Genomic DNA, 27,676 nt, shown 5'->3' with positions numbered 1-27,676 from the left:
CTTTACCAGACTACAGGTCCTAACTGTACCAGACTACAGGTCCTAGCTGTACCAGGCTATAGGTCCTAGCTTTACCAGACTACAGGTCCTAGCTGTACCAGACTACAGGTCCTAGCTGTACTAGACTACAGGTTAGGCTAACTATCTTCTCTTTCTCCATGCCGCTCTCACTGAGATGAATCCCTGTCTCCATGAAAGGTGGGGAGACATTCTGAGCTGGTATAGAATGTGAAGAAATAGAGCAGAAATTATTCTATTATCAAGTAGTAGAGCTCTCTCCTCTCCCTGCCCCAGCTCTCTCCTCTCCCTGCCCCAGCTCTCTCCTCTCCCTGCCCCAGCTCTCTCCTCTCCCTGCCCCAGCTCTCTCCTCTCCCAGCCCCAGCTCTCTCCTCTCCCAGCCCCAGCCCCAGCTCTCTACTCTCCCAGCCCCAGCTCTCTCCTCTCCCTGCCACAGCTCTCTCCTCTCCCAGCCCCAGCTCTCTCCTCTCCCTGCCCCAGCTCTCTCCTCTCCCTGCCCCAGCTCTCTTGTACCAGGCTACAGGTCCTAGCTGTACCAGGCTACAGGTCATAGCTGTACCAGACTACAGGTCCTAGCTGTACCAGACAACAGGTGCAAGCTGTACCAGGCTACAGGTCCTAGCTGTACCAGGCTACAGGTCCTAGCTGTACCAGACTACAGGTCCTAGCTGTACCAGACTACAGGTCCTAGCTGTACCAGACTACAGGTCCTAGCTGTACCAGACTACAGGTCCTAGCTGTACCAGGCTACAGGTCCTAGTTTTACCAGACTACAGGTCCTAGCTTTACCAGACTACAGGTCCTAGCTGTACCAGACTACAGGTCCTAGCTGTACCAGACTACAGGTCCTAGCTGTACCAGGCTACAGGTCCTAGCTGTACCAGACTACAGGTCCTAGCTGTACCAGACTACAGGTCCTAGCTGTACCAGACTACAGGTCCTAGCTGTACCAGACTACAGGTCCAAGCTGTACCAGACTACAGGTCCTAGCTGTACCAGACTACAGGTCCAAGCTGTACCAGACTACAGGTCCTAGCTGTACCAGACTACAGGTCCTAGCTGTACCAGACTACAGGTCCAAGCTGTACCAGACTACAGGTCCTAGCTGTACCAGACTACAGGTCCTAGCTGTACCAGACTACAGGTCCTAGCTGTACCTGACTACAGGTCCTAGCTGTACCAGGCTACAGGTCCTAGCTGTACCAGGCTACAGGTACAGCTGTACCAGACTACAGGTCCTAGCTGTACCAGGCTATAGGTCCTAGCTTTACCAGACTACAGGTCCTAGCTGTACCAGACTACAGGTCCTAGCTGTACCAGACTACAGGTCCTAGCTGTACCAGACTACAGGTCCTAGCTGTACCAGGCTACAGGTCCTAGCTGTACCAGACTACAGGTCCTAGCTGTACCAGGCTATAGGTCCTAGCTTTACCAGACTACAGGTCCTAGCTGTACCAGACTACAGGTCCTAGCTGTACCAGACTACAGGTTAGGCTAACTATCTTCTCTTTCTCCATGCCGCTCTCACTGAGATGAATCCCTGTCTCCATGATAGGTGGGGAGACATTCTGAGCTGGTATAGAAATGTGAAGAAATAGAGCAGAAATTATTCTATTATCAAGTAGTAGAGCTCTCTCCTCTCCCTGCCCCAGCTCTCTCCTCTCCCTGCCCCAGCTCTCTCCTCTCCCTGCCCCAGCTCTCTCCTCTCCAAGCCCCAGCTCTCTCCTCTCCCAGCCCCAGCTCTCTCCTCTCCCTGCCCCAGCTCTCTCCTCTCCCAGCCCCAGCTCTCTCCTCTCCCTGCCCCAGCTCTCTCCTCTCCCAGCCCCAGCTCTCTCCTCTCCCAGCCCCAGCTCTCTCCTCTCCCTGCCCCAGCTCTCTCCCTTCCTTTCTCCTCTTCTAAGATGATCTCTCTTCTCTCCACTAGCTCCACTGTCTTCTGTCCCTCCAGTCCTCCATCCATCCCTCCCTCCCTCCATCCCTCCCTCCCTCCCTCCCACACTCACTGTCTTCCCTCCCTCCCTCCCTCCCTCCCTCCCTCCCTCCCTCCCTCCCTCCATCCCTCCCTCCCTCCCACACTCACTCACTGTCTTCCCTCCCTCCATCCCTCTCTCCCTCCCCCACTCACTCACTGTCTTCCCTCCCTCCAGTCCTCCATCCCTCCCCCCTCACTCACTGTCTCCCTCACTCCCTCCCTCCCCCACTCACTCACTCACTGTCTCCCTCCCTCCAGTCCTCCATCCCTCCCTCCCCCACTCACTCACTGTCTCCCTCACTCCCTCCAGTCTTCCATCCCTCCCTCCCCCACTCACTCACTGTCTCCCTCACTCCCTCCAGTCTTCCATCCCTCCCTCCCTCCCCCACTCACTCACTGCCTCCCTCACTCCCTCCATCCCTCCCTCCCCCTGCTGTAAAGCCCTATCCGCAAAGGGAAATTAGATTACTGGGATTCATATACACGGGGATCACACGCTGCATTACATAACATGGTCAAACAGAGGGACAGTGTGTGTGTGTGTGTGTGTGTGTGTGTGTGTGTGTGTGTGTGTGTGTGTGTGTGTGTGTGTGTGTGTGTGTGTGTGTGTGTGTGTGTGTGTGTGTGTGTGTGTGTGTGTGTGTGTGTGTGTGTGTGTGATTGGGGGTCATTCTAAAATAAGCTCATATCTCTCTGGAGTAAAGGTTGGAGAATACATACACAGTTTTTTTTCTTCATATTCAATCACACATACAATCCACAGCCCAGACAATCACACATACAATCCACAGCCCAGACAATCACACATACAATCCACAGCCCAGACAATCCAGACAATCCACAGCCCAGACAATCCAGACAATCCACAACCCAGACAATCCAGACAATCCACAGCCCAGACAATCCAGACAATCCACAGCCCAGACAATCCACAGCCCAGACAATCCACAGCCCAGACAATCCAGACAATCCACAGCCCAGCGTACCTTCACCATCACATCACAGCGCTGTGTCTGCATCCCACCTCCAGGCGGCACTGGTTGGACTGACTGGTAAGGTGGAGCCAACACACACACACACACACACACACACACACACACACACACACACACACACACACACACACACACACACACACACACACACACACACACACACACACACACACACACACACACACACACGGCGGTCCATCGCAGTCAAGATTGACGCACACAAACGGATGAAGTTAAATAGTATTCTATTTAGTTAAATAGTATTCTATGCACATGAGGCACAGAGGACATCTTACAACAGTCACAAACACAAACAAAGCTAAGGGCAAGGAAGAAAGAGATACATATGTCACGACTTCTGCCGAAAGTTGGTGCCTCTCCTTGTTCGGGCGGCGTTCGGCGGTCGACGTCACCGGCTTTCTAGGCTCCACCGATCTACATTTATTTTTCCATTTGTTTTGTCTGTATTGTACATTACCTCTGTATTGTACATTACGTTTGAATTATTTCCCTATTTAACCCTCTGGAGCCATCATGGTTTTGTGCGTGTTTATTGTTGTCAGTTGTCTCGTTTATGTGATTCTGGATTTTCGTTCTCCTTGTTGGAAGATTATTTTTGAGTAAAGTTACTATTATTACTCATCTCTGTGTCCTGCGCCTGACTCCGCCTTACCCACATCACCTAGACTCTGACAACATAGAAACACAGAGAGAGAGAGAGAGACAGAAAGAGAGCGAGAGAAAGAGAAAGAGAGAAAAAGAGAGAGCGAGAGAGAGAGACAGAGGTGCAAAGAGTTCTGAGAGGTATATAGAGAGTGGGATGAACAAGACTGGAGAAAGAAAAAGCCACCAAGGGTAACGGTCATGCTCCGGATTCCGGATTGTGTGTGCACGTGTGCGCACGTGTGCATGTATAATGTGTGTGTGTGTACCAAGGGATCCGGTCCTGTGCAGGGTGAGGTAGGGCCTGTCGCGGTCCAGGCCTGGGTTGTCTCTGCGCAGGGCAGCGGTGCGGCCAAGGTGGCCAGCGTACTGACGCAGGAAGGACGGAGCGCTGTGAGAGGCTGGGGGATGTATACTAACAGGACGCACCACCATGGGCTCTGAGAGAGAGAAGGAGGGAGAGAGGGAGGGAAGGGTAGAGAGAGAGAAGGAGGGAGAGAGGGAAGGGTAGAGAGAGAAGGAGGGAGAGAGGGAAGGGTAGAGAGAGAAGGAGGGAGAGAGGGAAGGGTAGAGAGAGAGGTAGGAGGGAGAGAGAGAGAGAGAGAGAGAGAGAGAGAGAGAGAGAGAGAGAGAGAGAGGGAGGGAGGGAGGGAAGGGTATAGAGAGAGGCAGGAGGGAGGGAGAGAGGGATGGGTATAGAGAGAGGGAGGGAGGGATGGGTAGAGAGGGAGGGAGGGAGGGAGGGAGGGAGGGAGGGAGGGAGGGAGGGAGGGAGGGAGGGAGGGAGGGAGGGAGGGAGGGAGGGAGGGAGGGAGGGAGGGAGGGAGGGAGGGAGGGAGGGAGGGAGGGAGGGAGGGAGGGAGGGGAGAGTGAAGGGTAGAGAGAGAGGGAGGAGGGAGAGAAAGGGAGAAAAGAGGGGACAGATAAAGACCAGGCAGAAGGAGCTGACAGCAGAGATATGAACAGAAGCAGTAGTCATGTTAGTAGAGGGAGCTGACAGCATAGATATGAACAGAAGCAGTAGTCATGTTAGTAGAGGGAGCTGACAGCAGAGATATGAACAGAAGCAGTAGTCATGTCTTAGTGACAGTCGTAGTGTTAAAGAGGGAGTAAAGGGGGGATGAGTATCCAGAGGATAAAAGAGGACTAACAAGAAAGACAGGCAGAGCATGGAGGAAGAGAGGCCTCAAGGAGACAGGCGTGGACTGCTAAGGATAGACAGATGGACAGTGACAGGTACAATCTGATGAAGAGGGGACAAAGAACACAGCAAGCAAATACAGGCAGGGGATGGGACAGGCAGAGACAGACTGAGGGACATCCATTGATGAAATGGCAGGAGCAATCAACCAACTGACCACTGAGAACCAGTGGTGTAGTGGTGGGTAAACGCAAGTAAACACGTTTATTTTTGCCCAACAGTTTACACACCTTTTGTGAAAAAATGCAATGAAAGTATAGGGATCGTTACTTTTTTCACCACGACCGGCAATCAGAGTTTCCCCACCTATATTTCTACCACTACATCAATGCTGAGAGAGTGCACTAAAAACAATATACTTATCATGCTGTGGGTGGACCAATGACCAATGAGGATGGAGATGAAAAAACTCAACAAAAAAAGAGAACTGTGTGGGTGTCTGCTCTTTTTCAATTCATCCCTAATTCCTCTGCTTCTTAAACCCCTAAATATACCCTTAAACCAGGGCTTTGATTTCCCTCTGCATTGGCCCAATTTATCCCTGACTCTAAGCATTCACTGTTATCACTGTTCCTAGAACAGCCTGTACTCCACTGAGCCAGATCTGAAGCCTGTTTGAGCAGGGCGAGAGAACAAATCCCAGATCAGCCGTTAGAGCGGTGAGCACTCAGACCAATTAACACCATGGCAGATTGGGTGAACATCTACAACAGATTCAGTGTTAGAGCTTTATAACATGTTGACAGGTACATAAAGAAAGAGGGAGAGAGAGAGAGAGAGAGAGAGAGAGAGAGAGAGAGAGAGAGAGAGAGAGAGAGAGAGAGAGTGAGTGACAGAGAGAGAGAGAGACAGAGAGTGACAGAGGGAGAGAGAGAGAGAGAATGAGAGAGGGGGAGTGACAGAGAGCGAGAGAGAGTGACAGAGGGAGAGAGAGAGAGAGAGAGAGAGAGAGGGAGAGAGAGAGAGAGAGAGAGAGAGAGAGAGAGAGAGAGAGAGGTCTCTCAAACCCTCCCTCTCGTTCTATCATTATTTTCCTTCCTCCCTCACTCTGTCTCATGTCCCTCAGGAAGCTAACTGTCATAACCCTGGATAATAGAGACCGACGGGATGACGAGAGAGAAGGAGAGAGGGAGGTAAAAATAGGAGTGAAAGTGATGTAGGTAGTGCTGCTATGGAATGAATAAGGGAGCAGCAGAGAGATATGATGTCTGGGCAGATGAGCATCCAAACTGCATCCTAAATGATAACATTACTGCTAGGGTAAGAGAGAGAGTACCAATAACACATCATCCTAGATGAATGACATGCTGCTTTCTCCTTCCTCCTCCTTTCTCTGACCCCCTCCCCCCTGCCCCCCCGCCCCCCCCCCCCCCCCCCCCCCCATTACAGTCACAGAAGTTCCAAAAGAATAAAGACATTTCAAATGTCATATTATGTCTATATACAGTGTTGTAACGATTCTCCCTCTCTCTCTCAGGAACAGCTGATGCTCTGTGTTCTGACCTGCTTTTGGTCTGTAGCAGGGAGACACACACACACAGGTGAAGCAGCCCACAACACTGACCGCAATGACCTGCAGTACTGCTGTCTTCCCACCAGATGGTATAGGACACCACATCCCCAGCTCAGTGCAGTACTGTCCTACTTCCACTCTGATGAGTGCTGACTCCTGCAGGATGGGATAGGGCCAGACAGAGGCAGTCTGCAGGGAGGAGTCCTTATCAATACACCACAATCTGCTCAGCGTGACTGACTGATGAGCTGCATGTATCACTGTAACACAATGCAATCACCACCACTGCACTGTAAATGCTCCTAACTAGGAGTACACTGGTCAGATAGCAATGACTGGCTTCCATTACATCCCCCTCCCCTCACCACTCCACACCACTCCCGGCCCAATGCACAGTGAGGATGATGACGATGAAGATGAGGATGAGGTTGAGGAAGGTGTTAGGGTGTAGTGCAGTCTGTTCCATCTCTGCCAAACATGCAGGATTGTTCACAATTTGTCGGTTTATGTCCCTTTAGTGTATTAGTCCATTTATTTGTGTGTGTGTGTGTGTGTGTGTGTGTGTGTGTGTGTGTGTGTGTGTGTGTGTGTGTGTGTGTGTGTGTGTGTGTGTGTGTGTGTGTGTGTGTGTATGTTTGTGTGTGTGTGTGTGTGTGTGTGTGTGTGTGTGTGTGTGTGTGTGTGTGTGTGTGTGTGTGTGTGTGTGTGTGTGTGTGTGTGTGTGTGTGTGTGTGTGTCTCACCGTTTTCTCTGGCTGCAGAGGGCTCGTCCAGAGTCATCTGCTCGGCCAGTTCAGACAGCGAGTCGTCTACGGGCCGGGTGCTACGGAGAGACATGGACAGCCTCCGCTTGATGATCTTCATCCTGTCCATCTCACACACACAGCCAGGGGCCCACGGCCTGGTTGAGAGAGACACAATAATAACACATTACATCTTCAAATCTTCTTTAAGTCATCATCTTCACCATCATCATCATTAATAATACATTCAGATTCTCATACGGGAACTGCACTGTATTCAGAGTTCTAAAGTGCAACCATGTTGGAGTTTTCATTTAGGAGCACCAGTGTGCCTTGGAAAAATAAATCCCCCAGATAATAATTGTTGTAATGATGTTTCGCTGCACCGTTGATCCCGAGCGCAGATTCATTCGCCTCATGGCTGCACCATTACTACAGCAGAAAGTGCTTGATTCTATCTGGAAACTGTTCAAAAGATCCCATATTACCAGAGCACTGTTTCTCTTCCTATCGTGGATTGGGGGGGGGTCGCATTTTACCTTCATAAACCATGTCTCTGGCCATTCTAAAACTACTCGCGGGCCGTTATTAGTCACATGCGCCAAATACAACAGGTGTAGTAGACCTTACAGTGAAATGCTTACTTACAAGCCCTTAACCAACAGCGCAGTAAAAATATTTACCATTTTTTAAATAAATAAAAATACATTTAAAAAAGTAACACAATAAAATAACAATAATGAGGATATATATTAGGGGTACTGGTACCGAGTCAGTGTGCGGGGGTACAGGATAGTCGAGGTAATTGAGGTGATGTAGGTAGGGGTAAAGTGACTATGCATAGATAATAAACAGCGAGTAGCAGCACCGTAAAAAAGGGGGGGAATCAATGCAAATAGTCCAGGTAGCCATTTGATTAGCTGTTCAGCACTCATATGACCTGGGGGTAGAAGCTGTTAAGGAGCCTTTTGGACCTCGACTTGGCGCTCCGGTACCGCTTGCAATGCGGTAGCAGAGAGAACAGTCTATGACTAGGTTGGCTGGAGACATGACCATTTTTAGAGCCTTCCTCTGACACCGCCTGGTATAGAGGTCCTGGATGGCAGGAAGCTTGATCCCAGTGATGTACTGAGCTGTATTGACCCTCTGTAGCGCCTTGCGGTCGGTTGCCGAGCAGTTTCCATACCAGGTGTTGATGCAACCAGTCAGGATGCTCTCGATGGTAAAGCTGTAGAAACTTTTGAGGATCTGAGGACCCATGCCAAATCTTTTCAGTCACACTGGGGGTGTGCGCAGCCCTCCTTTTCTTATAGTCCACGATCAGCTCCTTTGTCTTGATCATGTTGAAGAAGAGGTTGTTGTCCTGGCAGTGACATCCTCCCTATAGGCTGTCTCATCGTTGTCGGTGATCAGGCCTACCACCGTTGTATCGTCGGCAACCTTAATGATGGTTTTGGAACCATGCTTGGCCATGGAGTCATGGGTGAACAGGGATTACAGGAGGGGACTAAGCACTCACCCCTGGAGGGCCCCCGCATTGAGGATCAGTGTGTTCTTGGGCACAGGGACTATGGTGGTCTGCTTGAAACATGTAGGTATTACAGACTCGGTCAAGGACAGGTTGAAACTGTCAGTGAACACACTTGCCAGTTGGTCAACGCATGCTCTGTGTACACGTCTTGGTAATCTTTCTGGCCCTGCAGCCTTGTGAATCTTGACCTGTTTAAAGGTCTTACTCACATCGGCTACGGAGAGCGTGATCATAAGGTCAGCCGGGAACAGCTGGTGCTCTCATGTATGCTTCAGTGTTGCTTGCCTTGAAGCGCATAGAAGTCATTTAGCTCGTCTGGTAGGCTCGTGTCACTGGGCAGCTATCGGCTGGGCTTCATTTTGTAGTCCATAATACTTTGCAAGCCCGACGAGCGTCAAAGCCAGTGTAGTAGGATTCAATCTTAGTCCTGTATTGATGCTTTGCCTGTTTGATGGTTCGTCAGAGGGCATAGAGGTTATCTTGTAAGCGTCCAGGTTAGTGTCCTGCTCCTTGTAAAAAGGCAGCTCTACCATTTAACTCAGTGCGGATGTTGCCTGTAATCCATGGCTTCTGGTTGGGGTATGTACATATGGTCACTGTGGGGACGATGTAATCGATGCACTTATTGATGAAGCCGGTGACTGTTGTGGTATACTCCTCAATGCCATTGGATGAATCCCGGAACATGCTCCAGTCTGTGCTAACAAAACAGTCCTGTAGCTTAGCATCTGTGTCATCTGACCACTTCCATATTGAGCGAGTCACTGGTACTTCCTGCTTTAAAAAAAAATTGTGGGGGGGTGTTTACCCCCTTTTTCTCACCAATTTCGTGATATCCAATTACGGTCTTGTCTCATCGCTGCAACTCCCCAAAGGGCTCGGGAGAGGCGAAGGTCGAGTGACGCGTCCTCCGAAACATGACCCGCCAAGCAGCACTTCTTAACACCCGCCCACTTAACCCGGAAGCCATCCGCACCAATGCGTCAGAGGAAACTCCGTTCAACTGACGACCGAAGTCAGCCTGCAGGCGCCTGGCCCGGCACTAGGAGTTGCTAGGGAGAGATGAACCAAGTAAAGCCCCCACTTGCTAAACCCTCCCCTAACCCAGATGACGCTGGGCCAATTGTGCGTCGCACTATGGGACTCCAGGTCAAGGCCATTTGTGACACAGCCTGGGATCGAGTAAAGGTGGGGTTTTATGGCTGATCTTTTGCATGTCATCATCACAAACTTCACGTTCTTAAAAGGACAGTGCACAATTGTCAGTGTATCTCAATAGGAAGATAGGTTTCTACATTATGTAAAAGCACTAACATTCCACATGTTTTTTTATTTATTTCAATTACAGGTATTTGTATCAACATTATAGCTTTTTATAATTAACAAATGTCTTTACAGTGTTACATATGTGTTTTTACGGCACAATAAATCGATTTAAAAAATATATTTTCTGGTGCTCTTATATTTTATGTTGTGCTCCTAACTTTTTTTAAATTGGGAGCACAAGTGCTACAAATGAAAAATGTAAATATATATTTGTAATAATGACAATTTCAACAATTCTGAATGAACAATGAACACTTTTATTTTAACCTAATATAATACATCAATAAAATGACAATTAAATCCATTATAATCCCACTTTCTAGCACAATAAATCTGAATACTTTTGCAAGATACTGTAAATACACACACATATATGAGGAATACATAAGCCCACAAACACACAAACAAAGCAACCCAACAAAGCCTGACTATATGCAGAGGAGACCCCCTGTTGGCTCCATGGCAGCCGAGCCAGCTGTGCCATGGTATAAACACTACTCATTAACTACAGCATTCAACACAGCCAATCCATCCAACACAATCACTGGTTTACATACAGTATAGAGTGTATACTGTGTGTCTTTGTGCATGGGTGTGTGTTTACGAGTGTGTGTTTGGGGAGGGGATTAATATGTCCCCCAAAATATGTGTGCAAGCTTTTTGAGTTTGAGTCACAGAGTGTGTGTGTGTGTGTGTGTGTGTGTGTGTGTGTGTGTGTGTGTGTGTGTGTGTGTGTGTGTGTGTGTGTGTGTGTGTGTGTGTGTGTGTGTGTGTGTGTGTGTGTTTGAGTCACTCAATCTGTATGTTATGTTTCTCTGTCTCTTGTTCCTGCCCCCTCTCCTCTCTGCTGGCCTGAAGGGAGAGGCGACCATGGCTGAGTATTTCTGTCTCTGCTCCACTTCCCTGCCCCATAGGGCTCGGGACTCTCTCTCTCTCGGCACCCTGCTCTTTGTGTGTCCAACCTTAGACGTTTCAACAAAAGCCATTCATCCTTTCAGTCTGTCTTTCAGCGCTATAGAGGCACATGGATATCTCACAGTGACGTATTCACACACAATGCTATATCAAAATCTGGATCTTGAAACTTACTCAGTAAGACAAACCTTGTGCTATGAATGTGAATTTGCAATAATGTAACTCTATGCAACAAAAAAAACATGATGAACTTGACACTAATTCATACACACTCTCTCACAGCAAGAGGAGAATGTTGTATTGTCTGCCCATTGAGACTCCCGGAGAGAGAGAGACAAGGAAAGGGGGAGAAAGAGGTTTTAATTTCAGTCCATCCAACTCTGAATTATCTGCAGTGAATAAATCCCCCCCTTATTTGCATGTTTCCCAGAGTCCATAAGGAGATAAGCATACGATTGGCTGATTGGATAAATTTCCTATGTGAACTCTGTGACCTATCGTCATCCAGGAATTAGGAGAAGAAAGCGATTTTGGGTACACATGCTAATGCAAACACACACACAATAATGAATGGTTTCACCAGGCTGGTCTTATCTCTGTTGAATTACCATGAGCAGTAATGCCATGTGAATATCATTAACCATTGGAAGAGGAAAACACACCCTTTTCCGGGGGGTTGCATATGGGGAACTGTTTGAGTGTTACAAGCCCCTGGTCTAATAGGATGCTACCTCACCAGCCTATGTAGTTGTAACACCGTCCATCTCTGCCACTTCAGACCGAAAACTCAAAGCTGTGTTCCAAACAACACAACCCTGTTTAATTACTTTTTAACAAAAACCTTTGGACATATTAAAAGTCCCATGTTCACATACCCTGTACTCATTCTTATCTTTAGCTAATATGTTATGTAAACCATTCTCAGATTCTAGATGCTGACCAGTCTATATAGCTGCTCGACTTTGCCAGATAAGGTCTGTGCTTCCTGCTATGACATCATCTCTCCCAGATGGACTTGGTACCAGGAAGCATTTGGCAGAAGTGTGGCAGAAAATGTGGGCTATGACATGTTCTGCTGCTGACCCCACATGACTCAGGTTATCCAACACACTGGCCGTATCCGACCGCTTCAAAACCGTGATGTATCATGAGTAAACTGTGACTGACTGATAGATCTACAAATAATATTGAGTAGTTATTTATGATGCAAGGTAATTGTAGATCAGTCAGTCTCAACTCGTCTTTGAAGTTGGCTGTAAGTTTGAACGCGCCCATTGACTCACAACAGAGGCCTAGCAGTCACAGTCACAGAGTTTGGCCCTGTGAGCATTACACTCAATACATGGAATAGACCTACCTTGTGTTACGTAGTACACTTACCAACGTAAATGTTGCTTTCCAACTAAATGCAAAGATGTGAGTAAAAGTGATAATTTCTACACAATGGCATGTACCTACTACGCTAACGTGTAATTACATAGATTATTCAAATGATAGTTACACTGGTCGGTATAAGGCCTACCGACTGGTTAGTATAAGGCCTAATGTCTGGTTAGGCCTACTGACTGGTCGGTATAAGGCCTACTGACTGGTTGGTATAAGGCCTACTGACTGGTTGGTATAAGGCCTACTGACAGGTTAGTATAAGGCCTACTCACAGGTTAGTATAAGGCCTACTCACTGGTTGGTATAAGGCCTACTGACTGGTTGGTATAAGGTCTACTCACAGGTTAGTATAAGGCCTACTGACTGGTTAGTATAAGGCCTACTCACAGGTTAGTATAAGGCCTACTCACTGGTTGGTATAAGGCCTACTGACTGGTTGGTATAAGGTCTACTCACAGGTTAGTATAAGGCCTACTGACTGGTTGGTATAAGGCCTACTCACTGGTTAGTATAAGGCCTACTGACTGGTTGGTATCAGGCCTACTGACTGGTTGGTATAAGGCCTACTGACTGGTTGGTATAAGGTCTACTCACAGGTTAGTATAAGGCCTACTGACTGGTTGGTATAAGGCCTACTCACTGGTTAGTATAAGGCCTACTGACTGGTTAGTATAAGGCCTACTGACTGGTTGGTATAAGGCTTACTGACTGGTTGGTATAAGGCCTACTGTCTGGTTAGGCCTACTGACTGGTTGGTATAAGGCCTACTGACTGGTTGGTATAAGGCCTACTCACAGGTTAGTATAAGGCCTACTGACTGGTTGGTATAAGGCCTACTGACTGGTTAGTATAAGGCCTACTGTCTGGTTAGGCCTACTGACTGGTTGGTATAAGGCCTACTGACTGGTTGGTATAAGGCCTACTCACTGGTTGGTATAAGGTCTACTCACTGGTTGGTATAAGGTCTACTCACAGGTTAGTATAAGGTCTACTCACTGGTTGGTATAAAGTCTACTCACTGGTTGGTATAAGGCCTACTCACAGGTTAGTATAAGGTCTACTCACAGGTTGGTATAAGGTCTACTCACTGGTTGGTATAAGGCCTACTCACAGGTTAGTATAAGGTCTACTCACAGGTTGGTATAAGGCCTACTCACAGGTTGGTATAAGGCCTACTCACAGGTTAGTATAAGGTCTACTCACAGGTTAGTATAAGGTCTACTCACTGGTTGGTATAAGGCCTACTCACAGGTTAGTATAAGGCCTACTCACTGGTTGGTATAAGGCCTACTGACTGGTTGGTATAAGGCCTACTCACAGGTTAGTATAAGGCCTACTCACAGGTTAGTATAAGGCCTACTGACTGGTTGGTATAAGGCCTACTGACTGGTTAGTATAAGGCCTACTCACTGGTTAGTATAAGGCCTACTGACTGGTTGGTAGCAGGCCTACTGACTGGTTAGTATAAGGCCTACTCACAGGTTAGTATAAGGCCTACTCACTGGTTGGTATAAGGCCTACTCACTGGTTAGTATAAGGCCTACTGACTGGTTGGTATCAGGCCTACTCACTGGTTAGTATAAGGCCTACTGACTGGTTGGTATCAGGCCTACTGACTGGTTAGTATAAGGCCTACTGACTGGTTGGTATAAGGCTTACTGACTGGTTGGTATAAGGCCTACTGACTGGTTGGTATAAGGCCTACTGACTGGTTAGTATAAGGCCTACTGTCTGGTTAGGCCTACTGACTGGTTGGTATAAGGCCTACTGACTGGTTGGTATAAGGCCTACTGACTGGTTAGTATAAGGCCTACTCACAGGTTAGTATAAGGCCTACTGACTGGTTAGTATAAGGCCTACTCACTGGTTGGTATAAGGTCTACTCACTGGTTGGTATAAGGCCTACTCACAGGTTAGTATAAGGCCTACTCACTGGTTAGTATAAGGCCTACTGACTGGTTGGTATAAGGCCTACTCACAGGTTAGCATAAGGTCTACTCACTGGTTGGTATAAGGCCTACTCACAGGCTAGTATAAGGTCTACTCACTGGTTGGTATAAGGCCTACTCACAGGTTAGTATAAGGTCTACTCACAGGTTAGTATAAGGTCTACTCACTGGTTGGTATAAGGCCTACTCACTGGTTAGTATAAGGTCTACTCACTGGTTGGTATAAGGCCTACTCACAGGTTAGTATAAGGTCTACTCACAGGTTAGTATAAGGTCTACTCACTGGTTGTTATAAGGCCTACTGACTGGTTGGTATAAGGCCTACTGACTGGTTGGTATCAGGCCTACTGACTGGTTGGTATAAGGCCTACTCACTGGTTGGTATAAGGCCTACTGACTGGTTAGTATAAGGCCTACTGACTGGTTGGTATAAGGCTTACTGACTGGTTGGTATAAGGCCTACTGACTGGTTGGTATAAGACCAACTGACTGGTTAGTATAAGGCCTACTGTCTGGTTAGGCCTACTGACTGGTTGGTATAAGGCCTACTCACAGGTTAGTATAAGGTCTACTGACTGGTTGGCATAAGGTCTACTCACAGGTTGGTATAAGGCCTACTCACTGGTTGGTATAAGGCCTACTCACAGGTTAGTATAAGGTCTACTCACTGGTTGGTATAAGGCCTACTCACAGGTTAGTATAAGGTCTAAGCACAGGTTAGTATAAGGCCTACTCACTGGTTGGTATAAGGCCTACTCACAGGTTAGTATAAGGTCTACTCACTGGTTGGTATAAGGCCTACTCACAGGTTAGTATAAGGTCTAAGCACAGGTTAGTATAAGGCCTACTCACTGGTTGGTATAAGGCCTACTCACAGGTTAGTATAAGGTCTACTCACAGGTTAGTATAAGGTCTACTCACTGGTTGGTATAAGGCCTACTCACAGGTTAGTATAAGGCCTACTCACAGGTTAGTATAAGGCCTACTCACTGGTTGGTATAAGGCCTACTCACAGGTTAGTATAAGGCCTACTGACTGGTTGGTATAAGGCCTACTGACTGGTTGGTATAAGGCCTACTGACTGGTTAGGCCTACTGACTGGTTGGTATAAGGTCTACTCACAGGTTAGTATAAGGCCTACTCACTGGTTGGTATAAGGCCTACTCACAGGTTAGTATAAGGCCTACTCACTGGTTGGTATAAGGCCTACTGACAGGCATACATTTCCCTAGAGTGAAGCCACTTCATACACACTTATTTTCAAGAGGTATTGATTACGATTCTAAAATCACTGAGTACAACCCTACAGACAGAGAGAGAAGAGAGGGTCTATAGAGAGAAGAGAGGGGCTGTAGAGAGAAGTACTTGAATCAGTTATAGAACCCATTATGGTTGTGAGGTCGGGGGTCCGCTCACCAACCAAGAATCCACAAAATGGGACAAACACCAAATTGAGACTCTGCATGCAGAATTCTGCAAAAATATCAGCTGTGTACAACATAAAACACCAAATAATGCATGCAGAGCAGAATTAGGCCAATACCCGCTAATTATCAAAATCCTTTAATTCTACAACAACCAAAAAGGAAGCATTTCCCAAACCTTCCCTAACAAAGCCATCACCTACAGAGAAATTAACCTGGAGAAGAGTCCCCTAAGCAAGCTGGTCCTGGGGCTCTGTTCACAAACACAAACACACCCCACAGAGCCCCAGGACAGCAACACAATTAGACCCAACCAAATCAAGAGAAACACATTGGAAAGAATTTACAAAAAAAACAGAGCAAACTAGAATGCTATTTGGCCCTAAACAGAGAGTACACAGTGGCAGAATACCTGACCACTGTGACTGACCCAAACTTAAGGAAAGCTTTGGCTATGTACAGACTCAGTGAGCATAGCCTTGCTATTGAGAAAGGTCTCTGTAGGCAGACATGGCTCTCAAGAGAAGACAGACTATGTGCACACTGCCCACAAAATGAGGTGGAAACTGAGCTGCATTTCTTAACCTCCTGCCAAATGTATGACCATATTAGAGACACATATTTCCCTCAGATTACACAGATCCACAAATAATTTGAAAACTCCCATATCTATTGGGTGAAATACCACAGTGTGCCATCACAGCAGCAAGATTTGTGACCTGTTGCCACAAGAAAAAGGCAACCAGTGAAGAACAAACACCATTGTAAATACAACCCATATTTATGGTTATTTATTTTCCCTTTTGTACTTTAACCATTTGCACATGGTTACAACACTGTATATAGACATAATATGACATTTGTAATGTCTTTATTCTTTTGGAACTTTTGTGAGTGTAATGTTTACTGTTCATTTTAATGTTTATTTTAGTTTTGTATATTATCTACTTCACTTGCTTTGGCAGTGTTAACATATGTTTCCCATCCCAATAAAGCCCCTTGAATTGAATTGAGAAGAGGGGGGCTATAGAGCAAAGAGGGGGGCTATAGAGAGAAGAGGGGGGCTATAGAGAGAAGAGGGGGGCTATAGCGCGACGAGGGGGGCTATAGAGAGAAGGCAATAAAGACATGAAGAGAAAGAGGGAATAGACGGAGGCATAGACAGACAGATTCTCTTCTGGGGTTCAGTCAGTACCAGTGTGTGTGTGTGTGTGTGTGTGTGTGTGTGTGTGTGTGTGTGTGTGTGTGTGTGTGTGTGTGTGTGTGTGTGTGTGTGTGTGTGTGTGTGTGTGTGTGTGTGTGTGTGTGTGTGTGTGTGTGCGTGTTAGCGTTGAGGTAAGGGGTCACTCCTAGTTCTAGATCAGTCACTCCTGGGGAGGAGAGGAACACATCTGATTTATTCAACTCCCTAACACAGTTTTAGGGTTGCTAGGTTACGGCCAGGGAGCGCAGAGGTGGCAGAGAGAGGAGAGGAAGGACTTGAGAATTCACTGTTCTCATTCCGGAACCCCTCCCCGAGTCACATTATCCATCTCTCCTCTGCCTGATTCTCTCTCTCTGTTTCTCTCTCTCACTCTGTCTCATTCTGTCTCTCTCTCTCTCCTCTGCCTGGCACTCAAGCTGGCAGAGACTACTGCGGTGCTAAGCAAGAGCCGAGGACTCGACTGCCAACCACCCGCTACCAGCCCACACACACACACACACGCACTAACACACACACACACACACACACACACAATCACAGACACATTACCAACAGACACACACCTACTTTACATCAGGGACAGCCAAGACCCAAGGCCCAGAACCACTGGCATACAGACTCCAGACTGACTATCAGTCACCAGCAGACTATAGTTGCCAGACAGACAGACAGACAGACCACCAACAGGCCAATAAGAGCCAGGCCAAGAGAAAGCACACAGAGACAGACCAGCACCAAGAACCCAGACTAGACCCAAGTGCCAGAGCCAGGCATCAGAACCAGACACACCATCCACAGGTCAATAATAGTCAGAGCAGTCATAACAGAACTGGAGGCTCACCAGACTGGCTAGACCAAACAAGCAGAGTTCAGCTACCCAGCCCTACAGACACCAGCTCTCAGCTGCCTGTATCAGACACCAGATTCTCTCTCTGGGATCAGGAACCAGATATGTGTAACTAAACATACATAGAGGAAGACACGCTTTCCACTGTCCAATACTGCATGTTCTATCTCTCCTTCTCTAACATACACACGGGTGATTATGGATGTTACATTTGCAGGGATGTTACATTCTCACTGAATTTACAAACAAAATACAAATGAAACGTCTGATGAGTGTGTCTATAGTGTACCTTGGGGGGAGTGTATACCCAAGAGGACTTCCAAATATTAGCATGCTGGTGAAATAAAGCAAAAAATAATAGAGTTTTGGGTGTTACATTTCTTCAACTCCCTAACACAGTTTTGGGGTTGCTAGGTTACAGCCAGGAAGCCGCAGAGGTGGCAGAGAGAGAGAGAGGATGGACTTGAGTTCACTGTTCTCATTCCGGAACCCCTCCCTGAGTCACACTATCCATCTCTCCTCAAAATCCATCACATCCTACGACCAGTATGGATGTTACGAATATCCTAACGCTGACTAAGGATACTGACAATGAAAAGAGAGAAGCCAATTACAGACCTTATAAAACCTTGATGAAAGTTAGCTTCACAGAGAATGTTTCAAGATGATCCGATGTAAGGTGCATGTTTAACAAAAGAAAATCCTAAAAAACTTTATGATGTACATTGTATGTCCCAATCACCCCCCCCCCCCCCCCCCCCCCCTATCTTAACAAGACTGAAGAACTAGCAAACAAAACTCATCAATTTGTTATGTATTGCTTCATTAAGATCTCATCTTCATAACTAACTGGAGGACAGCTGTGAGTGGAGAAACCACTTCTGTCAGCGCTTTCAAAAAGCCATCAACTATGACTGACTGAAATATTGTTTTTTGACTTGGCCTCTTACTCTGAAATGGGCGAAAGTCATGCAATTTTCTTAGTTAAATGTCAAATGAAGCCTGAACTCCAACATATGGACAATATATAGACAAAGAATTATGAACGTGGTTTAATTTGGGCATGCTCAGGTTGACTTTTCCACGGAATCGCCCACATGCAGCCATAAACAAATGTATACACACCCACACACACGCTCACACAGTAGCAGAGCAGAGCCATGTGTTTACATACAGTTGAAGTTGGAAGTTTACATACAGTTTAGGCAAATACATTTAAACTCAGTTCAAAACACAATTCCTGACATGTAATCATAGTAAAAATTCCCTGTCTTAAGGCCAGTTAGGATCACCACTTTATTTTAAGAATGTGAAATGTCAGAATAATAGTAGAGAGTGATTTATTTCAGCTTTTATTTCTTTCATCACATTCCCAGTGGGTCAGAAGTTTACATACACTCAATTAGTATTTGGTAGCATTGCCATTCAATTGTTTAATTTGGGTCAAACGTTTCGGGTAGCCTTCCACAAGCTTCCCACAATAAGTTGGGTGAATTTTGGCCCATTCCTCCTGACAGAGCTGGTGTAACTAAGTCAGGTTTTTAGGCCTCCTTGCTCGCACACACTTTTTCAGTTCTGCCCACAAATTTTTTATAGAATTGAGGTCAGGGCTTTGTGATGGCCACTCCAATACCTTGACTTTGTTGTCCTTAAGTCATATGGCCACAACTTTGGAAGTATGCTTGGGGTCATTGTCCATTTGGAAGACCCATTTGCGACCAAGCTTTAACTTCCTGACTGATGTCTTGAGATGTTGCTTCAAAATATCCACATAATTTTCCTTTCCTCATGATGCCATCTATTTTGTGAAGTGCACCAGTTCCTCCTGCGGCAAAGCATCCCCACAACATGATGCTGCCACACCCGTGCTTCACGGTTGGGATGGTGTTCTTCGGCTTGCAAGCATCCCCCTTTTGACTCCAAACATAACAATGGTCATTATGGCCAAATAGTTATATTTTTCTTTCATCAGACCAGAGGACATTTCTCCAAAAAGTACGATCTTTGTCCCCATGTGCAGTTGCAAACCGTAGTCTGGCTTTTTTTATGGAGGTTTTGGAGCAGTGGCTTCTTCCTTGCTGAGCGGCCTTTCAGGTTATGTTGATATTGGACTTGTTTTCCTGTGGATATTGATACTTTTGTACCTGTTTCCTCCAGCATCTTCACAAGGTCCTTTGCTGTTGTTCTGGGATTGATTTGCACTTTTCGCACCAAAGTACATTCATCTCTAGGAGACAAAACGCGTCTCCTTCCTGAGCGGTATGACGGCTGCGTGGTCCCATGGTGTTTATACTTGCGTACTATTGCTTGTACAGATGAACGTGGTACCTTCAGGCGTTTGGAAATTGCTCCCAAGGATGAACCAGACTTGTGGAGGTCTGCAATTTTTTTTCTGGGGTCTTGGCTGGTTTCCTTTGATTTTCCCATGATGTCAAGCAAAGAGGCACTGAGTTTGAAGGTAGACCTTGAAACACATCCACAGGTACACCTCCAAGCTTCTTAAGCCATGACATCATTTTCTGTAATGTTCCAAGCTGTTTCAAGGCACAGTCAACTTAGTGTATGTAAACTTCTGACCCACTGGAATTGTGATACAGTGAATTATAAGTGAAATAATCTGTCTGTAAACAATTGCTGTAAAAATGACTTGTGTCATGCACAAAGGAGATGTCCTAACCGACTTGCCAAAACTATAGTTTGTTAACAAGAAATTTGTGGAGTGGTTGAAAAACGAGTTGAATGACTCCAACCTAATTGTATGTAAACTTCCGACTTCAACTGTACATATGGCTTAGTGGCAAAGGGGAAATGGGCACTCAGTGCCACTCAGAGTCCTGCTTGGAGCAGCAGTCTGACTGAGGATGCATGAGTAATGAGTAAACAAGTCTGCCCCACTACAGAATCCATTTTCCTGGCCTTTCCTTCCAAACAATAACACACATACATATGCACACAGCAACACTCACACACATGCATGCTGAGATACACACACATACACACTGAGATACACATGCACAGAGATGTACACACACTGACATACACACACGCACACAATAGTGATAACATGCAAGGAAGCCCACTCTCTTTATTAGGTATCTGGGCTCCTCCTCTGTTTCTTTCCTCTCCTCCTTCTTAATCTGCACATCTTCCCAGGGAAAGAGGATAGCGGGAGGAGAAAATAGGATAGAGGGAGAAAAATAGGATAGAGGGAGGAAAATAGGAGAGAGAGAGGAAAGAGGAGAGAGAAAAGGGTGGAGAGACGGAGGAAAAGAGTACAAAAATACAAAAACAGACATGTATGGGATAGAGGAAAGAAAGTGAGCAGGGGAGAGATAAATGATGTGTATTGAGAGAGAGAGAGAGAGAGAGAGAGAGAGAGAGAGAGAGAGAGAGAGAGAGGGAGAGAGAGAGAGAGAGAGAGAGAGAGGGAGAGAGAGAGAGGGAGAGAGAGAGAGAGAGAGAGAGAGAGAGAGAGAGAGAGAGAGGGAGAGAGAGAGAGAGAGGGAGAGAGAGAGGGAGAGAATGAGAGAGAGAATGAGAGAGAGAGAGAGAGAGAGAGAGGATGAGAGAGAGGGAGAGAGAGAATGAGAGAGAGAGAGAATGAGAGAGAGAATGAGAGAGAGAGAGAGAGAGAGGATGAGAGAGAGGGAGAGAGAGAATGAGAGAGAGAGAGAGAGAGAGAGAGAGAGAGAGAGGGAGAGAGAGAGAGAGAGAGAGAGAGAGAGAGAGAGAGAGAGAGAGAGAGAGAGAGAGAGAGAGAGAGGGAGAGAGAGAGAGAGAGAGAGAGAGAGAGGGAGAGAATGAGAGAGAGAATGAGAGAGAGAGAGAGAGAGAGAGGATGAGAGAGAGGGAGAGAGAGAATGAGAGAGAGAGAGAGAGAGAGAGAGAGAGAGAGAGAGAGAGAGAGAGAGAGAGAGAGAGAGAGAGAGAGAGAATGAGAGAGAGAGAGAGAGGGAGTGAGAGAATGAGAGAGAGAATGAGAGAGAGAGAGGGAGAGAGAGAGAATGAGAGAGAATGAGAGAGAGAGAGAGAGAGAATGAGAGAGAGAATGAGAGAGAGAGGGAAAGAGAGAGAGCGAGAGGGAGAATGAGAGAGAGAGAGAGGGAGAATGAGAGAGAATGAGAGAGAGAGAGACAGAGAGAGAGAGACAGAGAGAGAGGAAGAGAGAGAGAGCGAGAGAGAGAGGGGGTGGTCAAAGAGAGTACACAGAAAGAAACACCACATTAATTCCTTCTATATCCCTTAAAATTGACCACAGCTGGGCCACAGTGGAAGACCAGTGGACCCATTAGAAGACTAAGGCTCTATGGACACTGTCTTAGCCATTAAACTTATAAGCCATAGGCTATTGTAGCCTACCTACTGTTTCATAACTGGTTTATAAGTAGCCAGACAATTAGACACTTAAACTGCCTGGACAAAACAGTCTTTGTCATTGTTTTTCTTCTGAATGAGAAATCGAAAAGATGTCACGCTCTGTTTCAACATGAGTGAGATAGGAATAGAATTCATGCCACCAATCAATAGAGTTCATGCAGTCGACTCTGGACAATAGAGGTGGTGAATATGGCGAAAAACGCAGAAATATTTGCATGTGATGAACTCCCCCCAGTCGTGAGAAACCCGAAATTGAATAGATGATGTCATTCGAAAGGCAGAATCTCTGTGACCAGAATCAACACTACACAGTGGACTGGACTGTGAAAGCAGGTTGAATATCGGCTACCCACTCTCAAACACCTGGCTGCATCAACAAAAACAACCTCGCAGGCTTTGTCCCTGTAATTACTTTAAGTTATTGATGGAAACTAGTGCACCGGCAATTCTGCTTGAATCATGAACCAACAGTTTCCATGCAACATAAAAAAAATGCGCATCTTCTCTGACATGTAAAAAGGCCTGGGAAGCTCATAATCTCAGATATTTTATGCGGCTCACCAAGAACATACCGTATGTCCGGTGCACTTCTTCACTGGCTATAACGCCGTTATTAACCTCGATGGCAACGATCGCTGCGTATTATTTCTAACCCGGACATCCATTGACAGCCCCATCAATAATTAATCGGTAAATGATACTCCCACCACGGACGGTTTACCGGATCGTGAAGACAAAATATAGACATCAATATCAAGATTGTTTTATAGTATTACCAAATTGCCATTATCTTAATTATGTTTTTGTTTTATATGTTTTCTGAAATGCATGCATGGTGCAACAAACAACACTGTCCCATTCGCGGACTGCCCATGTAGACACTTCAGGCATCTATCTCTATGGCAGAGATCCAGCCAAGACTAGATTTCAGCACAATTAGCTATAGTAGGCTAGTGAACTGGCTCTCTGGGATAACGCAATGATCGAAATATTGAGTTAAAGCGCGATTCTCGGAACCCCGGCCTTTCCCTTTCACTCCTTCCCTCTCCTCGTGTTTTCCTGGAACAGAGCATCCGGGAGGGTAGAGTATGACAGGGCATACAAAAGTTAGAGAGAACAGTAATCGAGATATGTGGAAGGTATGCACAAAATACAATTTGATTTTGACCATTGGTTGATCTTTCCTGTGATGTTTTTGGCTTAACCTACATGTGTATAGAACACTGTTGGTGTAGATAGGTGAATAGCCCGCATAGCATGACCTGCTTTGTTGACTAGGTTATGGCTAGTGATGGTAGGCTGTCTGAGGCTGCTGGTTAGGCTAACTTTCCTAGTAGCCTTTGTCAAATCACAATTAAATACAGAATCAACACCTTACGCGATTAAGCAGGCAAATCAGATAAATTCATATCATCCTACTGCTAAACGCCACTGTAAAACTGCAATCTCAATAGGATCATAGCCCACGATTCGCACTAAACCGTCATGGTTAGCGTCTGAGCTGAACTTCAACTAACAAAACTCAGCCACAAAATAATAACGTCAGTCACAGACATGGAAAAGCAACATTGTAACAATACGAACCTGAAAAGATCCGAATGCGCGAGACTCAGTCCTGTAGATAGGGCAATCCCAACGATTGTACGCTATCCACTGCGACAAGTTTGTGCAGCTACCGCGGTAGCCTACGTGGTGGCAAGTGAAGGAGGTGGCTATGGAATACCTATAGGCCTATTTAATCACTAATTATTATTTAGACTATGTAAGAATATGTTCTACGGCTCTATTCGACCAGTGACTTTAAGATGGCTACACTATGGGTTTGTCTATTTGGCGCTGACAATAACACGGTCCCAGTCCATTATCAGCCATATCGCCAGGATCCCAAGTGGAAGTGGTGGCGTGATCCCGGAAAACACCGCAAAGGGTGTGTGTGGGGGGGTGTGTGTGTGTGGGGGGGGGGGGGGGGGGATAAAGTTCGGAGAGCAAGACACAAGGGAAATTACCTTATTATTTTAGGCAGGTTTGATCCGAATGTGCACCCCTTATATCTTCCTGGTATTATTTTTCTTCTGCATAATTGATTATCTGCAATTTATGGTAATTTAATCATAAATTAATATTCAAATCATAATTATCCAGACAAAAGGGAATACCTTAAGTGCCACAGGCATGTGGTCCTTATTTCTGCATTTTGCATAGGCCTATAATGATAGCTAGCATATGTCTAATAAGCATAATAGCTGCCTATAGAAAAATGAAGAGCGAGACGATAGATTAGAAGATATCTAGGCCACCACTTGTCCTGAATAATTATAGGGGATGTATAGATAATGGGCATCTGACTAAAGCGAGTGATACAGGGTATGTGTGGGCTATAGCCACTTTGATTTTGATTGGAGCGGAGGTGTAGTTCTGGACGGTTAGTCGGCATAGCGCTCGAAATTACGCACAGCGCGAGTAAAATGGAACAGTTTTCAGGCCTGTTCAGACTAAGGGTGTTTTCACACTTGGTCCCTTTCAGATCATTTTTGTGAACTCAGTGCAGTTCGAATTTTTTTTTGTGCAGTGTGAACACTCCAAAGGAACTCAGACCCTTCAAACGAGCCTGAGTTCGGTTAGCTTGAATTCCGAGTTCCCGTTCCCTTTTTTAGGGAAATGTGAACGCAAAGTTGCCCAGGTTCGCATGTCATTATTCCCGAACGACGCACTAGACTACTGCAACACCGTTTCCCTTGCCATAAACCCTCACATACAGTTAAAGTCGGAAGTTTACAAACACTTAGGTTGGAGTCATGAAAACTCGTTTTTCAACCACTCCACAAATTTCTTGTTAACAAACTATAGTTTTGGCAAGTCGGTTAGGACATCTCCTTTGAGCATGACACAAGTCATTTTTACAGCGATTTTTTACAAACAGATTATTTCACTTATAATTCACTGTATCACAATTCCAGTGGGTCAGAAGTTCACATACACTAAATTGACTGTGCCTTTAAACAGCTTGGAAAATTCCAGAAAATTATGTCATGGCTTTAGAAGCTTCTGATAGGCTAATTGACATCATCTGAGTCAATTGGAGGTGTACCTGTGGATGTATTTCAATGTCTACCTTCAAACTCAGTGCCCCTTTGCTTGACATCATGGGAAAAACTAAAGAAATCAGCCAAGACCTCAGAAAAAAAGTAGACCTCCACAAGTCTGGTTCATCCTTGGGATAATTTCAAAACACCTGAAGGTACCACGTTCATCTGTACAAACAATAGTATGCAAGTATAAACACCATGGGACCAGCCGTCATACCTCTCGGGAAAGAGACGCGTTCTGTCTCCTAGAAATGAACGTACTTTGGTGCGAAAAGTGCAAATCAATCCCACAACAACAGCAAAGGACCTTGTGAAGATGCTGGAGGAAACGGGTACAAAAGTATCAAAATCCACAGTAAAACGAGTCCTATATCAACATAACATGAAAGGCCACTCAGCAAGGAAGAAGCCACTGCTCCAAAACCTCCATAAAAAAGCCAGACTACGGTTTGCAGCTGCACATGGGGACAAAGATTGTACTTTTTGGAGAAATGTCCTCTGGTCTTATGGAACAAAAATAGAACTGTTTGGCCATAATGACCATTGTTGTGTTTGGAGGCAAAAGGGCGAGGCTTGCAAGCCGAAGAACACCATCCCAACCGTGAAGGGGGGTGGCAGCATCATGTTGTGGGGATGCTTTGCCGCAGGAGGAACTGGTGCACTTCACAAAATAGATGGCATCATGAGAAGGAAAATTATGTGGATATATTGAAGCAACATCTCAAGACATCAGTCAGGAAGTTAAAGCTTGGTTGCAAATGGGTCTTCCAAATGGACAATGACACCAAGCATACTTCCAAAGTTGTGGCAAAATGGCTTAAAGTCAAAGTATTGGAGTGGCCATCACAAAGCCCTGACCTCAATCCTATAGAAAATCTGTGGGCAGAACTGAAAAAGCGTGTGCGAGCAAGGAGGCCTATAAACCTGACTCAGTTACACCAGCTCTGTCAGGAGGAATGGGCCAAAATTCACATAACTTATTGTGGGAAGCTTATGGAAGGCTACCCGAAAAGTTTGACCCAAGTTGAACAATTGAATGGCAATGCTACCAAATACTAATTGAGTGTATGTAAACTTCTGACCCACTGGGAATGTGATGAAAGAAATAAAAGCTGAAATAAATCACTCTCTACCATTATTCTGACATTTCACATTCTGAAATAAAGTGGTGATCCTAACTGACCTAAGACAAGGAATTTTTACTAGGATTACATGTCAGGAATTGTGAAAAACTGAGTTTAAATGTATTTGGCTAAGGTGTATGTAAATTTCCGACCTCAACTGTAGGTGCCGAACAAAAACCGAAAAAGATGATGGTGTGCATGTTGGCGTGAAAAAAAAATGTGTGCTGTTTTTGGATATTGATTAGAAATTGTCAAGGTTCCACAGAAATTTCAAAATGTGTGGAGTTTTTAGTTCAGATTATTTGATTTTAATTTGTGATCATAAACTGTTTATTGACTGTGGGATTTGAATAGTGTGAGAGGACAACCTATTTGGTGAGAATCACAACATAGGGTACAAAATCTATTCTAGCTCTCAAAGGGCCAGTAGCCTACCTTGGGTGTACAATTTTCAACTACAGCATTATTTATTCTGAAGTTATTCTTCTGCTATTTATTCTGTTAGCAATCAAATGTACATGTTAATAGTATACTATATATACTAAAGTATGTGGACACCCCTTCAAATTAGTGGATTTGGCTATTTCAGCCACAACCGTTGCTGACAGGTGTATAAAATCGAGCGCACAGCCATGCAATCTCCATAGACAAACATTGACAGTAGAATGGCCTTACTGAAGAGCTCAGTGACTTTCAACATAGCACCATGATAGGATGCCACCTTTCCAAGAAATCATTTTGTCAAATGTCTACCCTGGTCAACTGTTAGTGCTGTTATTGTGGAGTGGAAACATAGGCGCAACAACGACTCAGCCGTGAATTGGTAGACCACACAACTCACAGAATGGGACCCCCGAGTGCTGAAGCACGTAGTGCGTAAAAATCGTCTGTCCTCGGGTTGCAACCCTCACTACCGAGTTCCAAGGGTTTGCTGAGCAGCCGCACACAAGCCTAAGATCACCATGTGCAATGCCAAGCGTCGTCTGGAATGGTGTAAAACAGTAAAGGGGCGGGGTCATGTAGTGTATATTCTGATCACAATTATTATGTCTCATATTTTAATTAAATGCTATCTATTAGCTTCCAAAATGTAAGTAGGTATATCTAGCTGCCGGATAACACATACTGATTGAATGGCTTGTCCTGTACTTTGTAAAAACCCAGAGTGCATGTTGGAAAAAGCTCTTGGTTCCTTTCTAAACATAACAATGTGAATGCAAAGAGAACTCGGACCATAAAATAGGTGAAGTGAACTGGCAAAAGAGTTGAGTCCTCATTCAAAGGCAGTGACAGTGTGAATACAAAGAGAACTTAGTTATTTAGCTTTTTTTTTTACCCCAGAGTTCACTTTAAAGAGGACTGAGATGGGTCCTTTTAAAGAGGACTGAGATTGGTCTTTTAAA

General features: G+C 45.7%; 1 protein-coding gene across 1 annotated transcript in view; it reads right to left on the bottom strand.

Moving 5' to 3' along the window:
- The window catches only part of LOC120061439 (cyclin-dependent kinase 17-like), an 85,340-nt gene extending 61,396 nt beyond the window's left edge, over positions 1-23,944 (bottom strand). The window contains exons 1-2 of the mRNA XM_039011247.1: positions 23,648-23,944; positions 7,105-7,262 (exon numbers count right to left, since the gene is read on the bottom strand). Coding sequence (XP_038867175.1) covers positions 7,105-7,234 — 130 coding nt within the window. The 5' untranslated portion in view covers positions 7,235-7,262; positions 23,648-23,944. The remainder of the gene's footprint in view (positions 1-7,104; positions 7,263-23,647) is intronic.
- Between the last annotated feature and the right edge of the window lie 3,732 nt (positions 23,945-27,676).

This window comes from Salvelinus namaycush, chromosome 16 (genome assembly GCF_016432855.1).
Source record: "Salvelinus namaycush isolate Seneca chromosome 16, SaNama_1.0, whole genome shotgun sequence".
Lineage (NCBI taxonomy): Eukaryota > Metazoa > Chordata > Actinopteri > Salmoniformes > Salmonidae > Salvelinus > Salvelinus namaycush.
Note: the sequence above shows the minus strand (reverse complement) of the source record. Positions and strands in the feature narration are given on the sequence as shown.